The sequence below is a fragment of the Sipha flava genome, unplaced genomic scaffold, assembly GCF_003268045.1.
Source record: "Sipha flava isolate LNK unplaced genomic scaffold, YSA_version1 19151_pilon_pilon, whole genome shotgun sequence".
In the NCBI taxonomy this organism is placed as follows: Eukaryota; Metazoa; Arthropoda; class Insecta; order Hemiptera; family Aphididae; genus Sipha; species Sipha flava.
This window is the reverse complement of record NW_020272625.1, coordinates 2,163-8,725: the sequence shown is the minus strand read 5'-3', so window position 1 is coordinate 8,725 and position 6,563 is coordinate 2,163. Positions and strand designations below refer to the sequence as shown.

Below are 6,563 nucleotides of genomic sequence, written 5' to 3'. Positions count from 1 at the left end.
GTATCACATCACTTTCTGAAATATTATACTGGTTGAACATTGATATCAAATTCGAACGAATTAAATTTATTTATTCATTCGCATTCTGATTTTAGTTTTCAGATTTTGTTTCAAAAAAGTATCTGTCTAGAACATCAATTACAATGATGAACAATGTATCAATGGTGTCTGGCCAACCAAGTGCAGGAGATGCTATGAGTAATGGCAACAACTACAATCATTCATTTCCAGCTTTGCCAGTTTTGAAGACTTCGGAGACAATTGGGACTGCACAATTTAAAAAACGGAGTAATTTTAAATCTTCAACGGTGAACGAAGTAATTTATCATGCCATTTTAATAATAACTAATAAGTATTAGATCGATCAGTCTGATATTGATTTGTAACACGGTCGCATGTCAGTGCGATTATAATTTGCCCGTTCCGTTACCGCAATTTTATTTAAGTTACTTTATTAGTTTATTTAAGTTAAGTTAGTTAGTTCAGTTTACGGTATTATACGAGTATCCACGGTATTATATATCGTATTTATGCTACTTCACTTTCAAGATGGACAACACACCCTCTCCGCTTACTACCAAACCCAAACGGTCGCTGCTATCATAGCATAATTCTACAGGGAAAAACACTAAACCATTAGTCTCGCCTAATCGTTTCGCTGTCTTTTCGAGCGAAGTGGACAAAGAAATCAAACTTGACACCTCCTATGACGTACATAATATAACCAAAGAATCTGTTGTTTACCATCAATATAAAAACATCAGGTCACTATATATATATCAGATGCTCTATTGAAATTAGATTCCCGCAAAAGAATTACGAATGTTATTCAAAATGGCCATACGCTTCCGCTGTTCATTGTTGCAATTAATCCAAATACAATTTTTAATGAATCATCAATGTTGCACATTAAAATTTAAGTCCAATTACCCAATAAGACTTATAGTGATTCACCTCAATGTCTAAAATGACATAGCTACGGTTACAATGTTAACTATTACCATCACCATATCGGAAATAATGGTGATCCTTCATCCTTCACGCTGTGTTAAACGCAGCAGAAATCACTCCTGAAACATTTACATCAAAAAGAAAGGCAGTTTAACCAAGTGCGACTTTCGCGTGGGTAATCATACTTCCAATTATAAAGGTTGTCCTAAACATAAATTATTTCTTAAACATCGCAAAACAACCCACTTGTAATCATCAAAATAAAAATATTGTTCTCACGTCTTCTCTTATCAAACTTTTTTCCAAAGCTTCTTGCGCCTCCATCACTGGTTCTAATAATATCCTATTACCAAATAGCCCTATGGACGATATACCGTTTTCCAATTTATCTCAGACCTTCTGGCATTAATAAATCTTATATTTACCCTTCTTTTATAATTACAGCTCTTCTACGCAATCACCTTACTCCTAAGCCCAAATTCTTTTCTACTTTATTCATTTAAATGATCAATCAAAATTAACTCTTATTTCATAATTATCTCAAATTATTGTATTTTACTAATATTATTTTATAATAATGATTATTGTATATTAATGTTAAAATACATACTTAGTTATCTTACATGATTTAATTGTTGAGCCATAATAACTTTGTGTCAAAATTTAAATAAAAAATAAAAAATAACATAAAAATTATAGAACGATAATTTACATATTAAAGAACATCATTATTATGATTTTAAATAACATTTTTCAGTATGAATAGTAATAGTTTAGAAAGTTTTTGTTGATTTATATCTAAAATATAAATAAAAAAATATCTTAATTTTTATTTTGTAAAATTTGTAGATAATTACTATACCTGCCCAAGACAGACATTGGGACAGGAATAGTCAATTAGAGAATAAAAAATGTAAGGAAGCATATATGAAAATTGGGAAAGAGTGTAATGTAGGAATAGAGATTTGTGTTTCAAAAACCATGGATCTGACTTTACAAATCAGCGGCAATAGAGTAAATGTTGAACGAGCAAAACAAAAAATTAACACATTCGAACAAACTCAAGTAAATAAGTTTTAATTAAGTTGGAATTAATAAGATAAACTGATAAAAATAATATGTATTATATATATATTTATATTGTTGTGTACAAATTATGAATAATTTATTATTATTATTATTATTATTATTATTATTATTTTTTAATATTATAATATATAAATGTGCATAATAATTTAAAATGCTTAATGAATCATTTGTTATTTTATAGTTTTATTACGGATAAATAAATAAAAAAATATTTTTTTAGCAATTTTAACTAAAACATTAAATTTTAGATTAAAACTACTACTACACCGTTTCCAAAAGAACATCGAAGTACGTTATTGGGCAAACAAGGACTTAATCTTAAGAATATTGAAAAACGTACAGGAGCACGTCTTCAAATACCGTGTATGAAAAATTCGGCTGACATAATTTATATAACTGGAACAAAGGATTCCACGAAAAAAGTAGTTCAAGTATGTATCAAAAATATGTTTTAATTAATCGGAATTTAAGTTTAACACATTAAAGTAAATTAATTTTCGAAAAGAAATGCTAGAATGAATAGCTTGGAGAAAAATTGACAAAATAGATAATGCATAAAATACATAAAGTGGTTATTTGTGACCGTACTAGTTTATTTATTTTATTAATAAAATTATAATTAAATCTTTTAATAAATATTTAAAAATTTCACGATTTCTAAATTAAAATGCCGATAATTTTTACTATACTTTTATAGTAAAAATAAATTAATGAAGATTTTAATATTGAATTTTGATATAACAATATACGAATACAATGAACTTTAAATTTTAATATTACTTATAGGTTTAAAAGTTTTTAAAAGGTTTCTGATATGTTTGTTTTTTAGAAAAAAATTTACAAGTATTATGTATTAACGAAATCGGGTATTTTAATAAATTTCCATCAAATAGTTTCTTTCGTAATTTTTTAATAATTAAAATTTTTGTTAGGAATTGGAGGAAATTATAATTAAGTTGAAAAGTAAAACTGAAAAAGAAATAAAAATTGATCAACGTCACCATGGAGCGATAATTGGATTCAATGGTGAAAAAGTTCGAGAACTTCAGAAAATATTTAATGTTAAAATTATATTCCCCAGTCCAGGTAATTAAAAGTATTAATAGTATTAATATGTTTGTATTTTTTGTATTTTGAGAGTTTATAAATAATATTTGGTTTGATATTTTAGTTGAGGCTAGAAATAATTTAGTTAAAATACAAGGTTTGAACGATGATGTAAATAAAGCATTTAAATCATTAGCTGAATTGGCCGAAGTATTGGATGAAATCAACTATGTGTTGGAAATTCCTATTTTTAAGCAATTTCAAAAACTTAGTACTGGAAAGAGAGCAATATTTATTAAAAAGGTTATTATTATTTATTAACTTTTGTGATTCGACCTTTAGAAATATTGTTATTTACATAATTTAATATTCTAGATTAGAGAAGAGACTGATACGAGAATTTTTTTACCACGCGAAGGAGACAATAAGAATGTTATTAAAGTCATGGGAAATAAAAGAAAAGTTTTAATTGCTTATGATATGATTAAAGAAATACAAAATGAAATTGTTGGTTTTTTATAAAGATTATTTATTTTTCAATTTTATTTTTAATTTATCAATCATGTATTTTTAGGGAGACATAATAACAAAAGAAATGGTGTTGGGAAATGTTAAAGTTAGAAATGCCATTGTAAATCTTGGGAATAAATTCATTCAATCTATAAAAGAAGATTGTGGGGATAATGTGACATTGAATTTACCAACTGTTAAAGGAGATAATGTAAGAATATACTTATTTATTGAAATTATAAATTAAAATGACAATTTAACCAATTGTATAAGTTATTATATGCGTGATATACGCTTAGACATCGATTCGAACCTGGCCTCTGGCAGTTTCTCTCTTTGAGCAGGAAACGATTGTCTCAAGAGATGAAACTGTTTCTCCTCCCCTAATACAATAAGTAAATTTTCAAGAAAATTTCCCAAATGCTAAAATCTATTAAAAAAAATAACAAACCGTTATTTTAAAGCTAAACTTTTATTCATAGACTATAGTTATCAAAGGACCTGAAGATGATGTTAAAAATGTTATTACACAAATTCAGACGATGGTTGATGAAGTTCATAAATATGTGTTTGATATGAATGTAAATCCGAAGTTTCACAAATATTTAATTGGAACAAATGGAGTCAATGTTAAAGAGGTATGTTGTTAAAATAATTTAATATATGGGTACAATGTGTTCATTTATGGTTTAATACTTGGATTCCAGATCAGACATTTAACGAATACAAGAATAATTTTCCCGCCTGAAACTGATTCCACTAATGAAAATATAACTATTGTTGGTAAAAAAAGAGAATGTTAATATAGCAAAAGCAAAATTTGAAGTTATGATAACCGATATTGGTAAAGTCATCGAAGAACATGTAGAAATCAATGAAAAGAATCATGGCACTTTAGTTGTCAAACAAAAAGAATGTATACACGAATTGAAAAATGAATGTGGCTATGTTAAAATTGAATTTCCTAATCTTGGTGCTGGAGATAGAATTGTGATCAGTGATAGTAAAGCAAATGTTGCTCTTTCTAAACAAAGACTTTCAGACCATGCTAAAGTTTTGGTATGTATAATTCAATACAAATGCACGTGTATTAAACTAACCTGTCTATTTTTTATTGAAATTGTATTGAGATTATATTTACATAATTGCTCATAGTTTTCTTTACAATAATGAACTATTGATATATAAGTCATATAAAATGAAACAATTTAAGATAAAAAATTAAAATAATCATTGATGTACTTAAACATAACTAAATAATTTAACAATTTTTTTTTAACCTTTTAATTTATTTAAATAATAGATATACCAGAATCATAATCAATAATAATAATTATAATCTCGTAATACATTAAAATTTTATAGAAAAACATAATTGAAGTGACTATGAACGTTCCTCCAAAATATCATGACCATTTTGTTGCCCACCACTCTGAAGTAATAAACCAGATAAGTGGGAAACATAATGGAGTTACTATTAAATTTCCACAAGCTAGTTCCAATTCAAGTCAAGTTTTGATTAAAGGCCACAAGGATTATGTTGAAAAAGTTAAAAATGAAATCAATAATATTATTATTGACTTGGTAAGTTGTATACCAACACTTATTGTTTTATCGTTAAATTATTAATCAATAATCGTGTTACACAGCGGCGTAGCAGTGGTGCAGTAGATGCGATGCACCGAGGCCTTCGTGATTTGGGGCCCTCAATTCAAAAGAAAACTAATATGAAAAAAAATAGAAGCTTACATTAACTACAACCAATTGTTTGTTTTGATTTTTGTCAGAAATAAATTATAAAAACATTTTTTTTTTTTTCAAAATCTTATCAATGTCTTTTATTGTTAGATTAGTCAAAATAATTAAGCTAATAAATTGATATGTAATTATAATGAAATAAAATATATTATATACGATAAATTTAATATAAAAATTACTATATGAACAAACTTATTGTTAATTGTTGATTATGTTTTTTTAATATTTTGGGTTTGGCCCCCTCCACCCCTCCATTTTAAAATCCTGGCTACGCTACTGAAAGATAATATTCTTTATTACATAAAATGAACTAAACTATAGTCATTAATATTTTTATTCCATATTAATTGATGTAAAAAAATAGAGGAGGATTATTAAAGAGTTCTAATAGTATTTTTAAATTACATAAATATTTTGGGAATTTGTTAATTAAACTGACCTGCTATTTTACTTCTATCTGGTTCATCTGTAAAAATAATAATCCCAGCCAAGAATGATTGTTATAATTTCAATATTCTATAAAATATGACGTGCTCCAATAATTTCTTTTTACAAAATCTTAGATTATGTTTAGTAATAAGTAATAGTAATCTGTAAAAATATTTATAAATGCAATTACATCATGTTGCTAAAGCAAAAACTTCAAATATTGTTAATAAACGACATCAATTAACCAAATTAGTTGTATTTTATAATTTGTATGTTTTAATTTTAAACTAATATGATAAAAATATTTATTTCGTGAATAATGAAGTATTCGTTTTTTCCTCTTAATTATATTTAACTTTTATGTCTTCTAGTTTATTTAAATTTTCTTATTGAAGAAATAGTAAGAATAGTAATCAGCAAGTATTTAATATTTTTTTGCCGACCGAAAACCTGGTGGAGTATGATAAGAGCACTTCCGCCAGATTTCATCATTCTCGATGATAAATTCGATGAGTTATACGATGAGTTTATCAAGTTAGTATAGAAGTCTATGTATTAAAGTTACGTAATAATATTATTTTACCCGTTCACCGCCGAGCAACATACGATAACGAGTTACGATATCGGCTAGATCGAACGGTCAGGGATTTTTACATTTTATCATGTATGATCTTCCGGTACTATTAGAGAATGTACTATTGGAAGAACATGAATCAATGTGATTTATGTTAGATGGTGCACCTCCTCATCATACAAATGTAGTCCAACAACAATAACAT

General features: G+C 26.5%; 2 protein-coding genes across 2 annotated transcripts; both read left to right on the top strand.

The window, feature by feature from the left end:
* Positions 1-74: 74 nt before the first annotated feature.
* Positions 75-4,400, top strand: LOC112681460 (vigilin-like). The gene is made up of 9 exons (XM_025551709.1): positions 75-317; positions 1,801-2,016; positions 2,289-2,471; positions 2,973-3,126; positions 3,212-3,390; positions 3,463-3,594; positions 3,662-3,808; positions 4,080-4,235; positions 4,305-4,400. Exons 1-9 carry the CDS (start codon positions 144-146, stop codon positions 4,398-4,400), a joined length of 1,437 nt encoding a protein of 478 aa, XP_025407494.1. The 5' UTR covers positions 75-143.
* On the top strand, positions 4,145-5,445 carry LOC112681461 (vigilin-like). The gene is made up of 4 exons (XM_025551710.1): positions 4,145-4,235; positions 4,305-4,656; positions 4,963-5,181; positions 5,247-5,445. Exons 2-4 carry the CDS (start codon positions 4,426-4,428, stop codon positions 5,349-5,351), a joined length of 555 nt encoding a protein of 184 aa, XP_025407495.1. The 5' UTR covers positions 4,145-4,235; positions 4,305-4,425; the 3' UTR covers positions 5,352-5,445.
* The last annotated feature ends 1,118 nt before the right edge of the window (positions 5,446-6,563 follow it).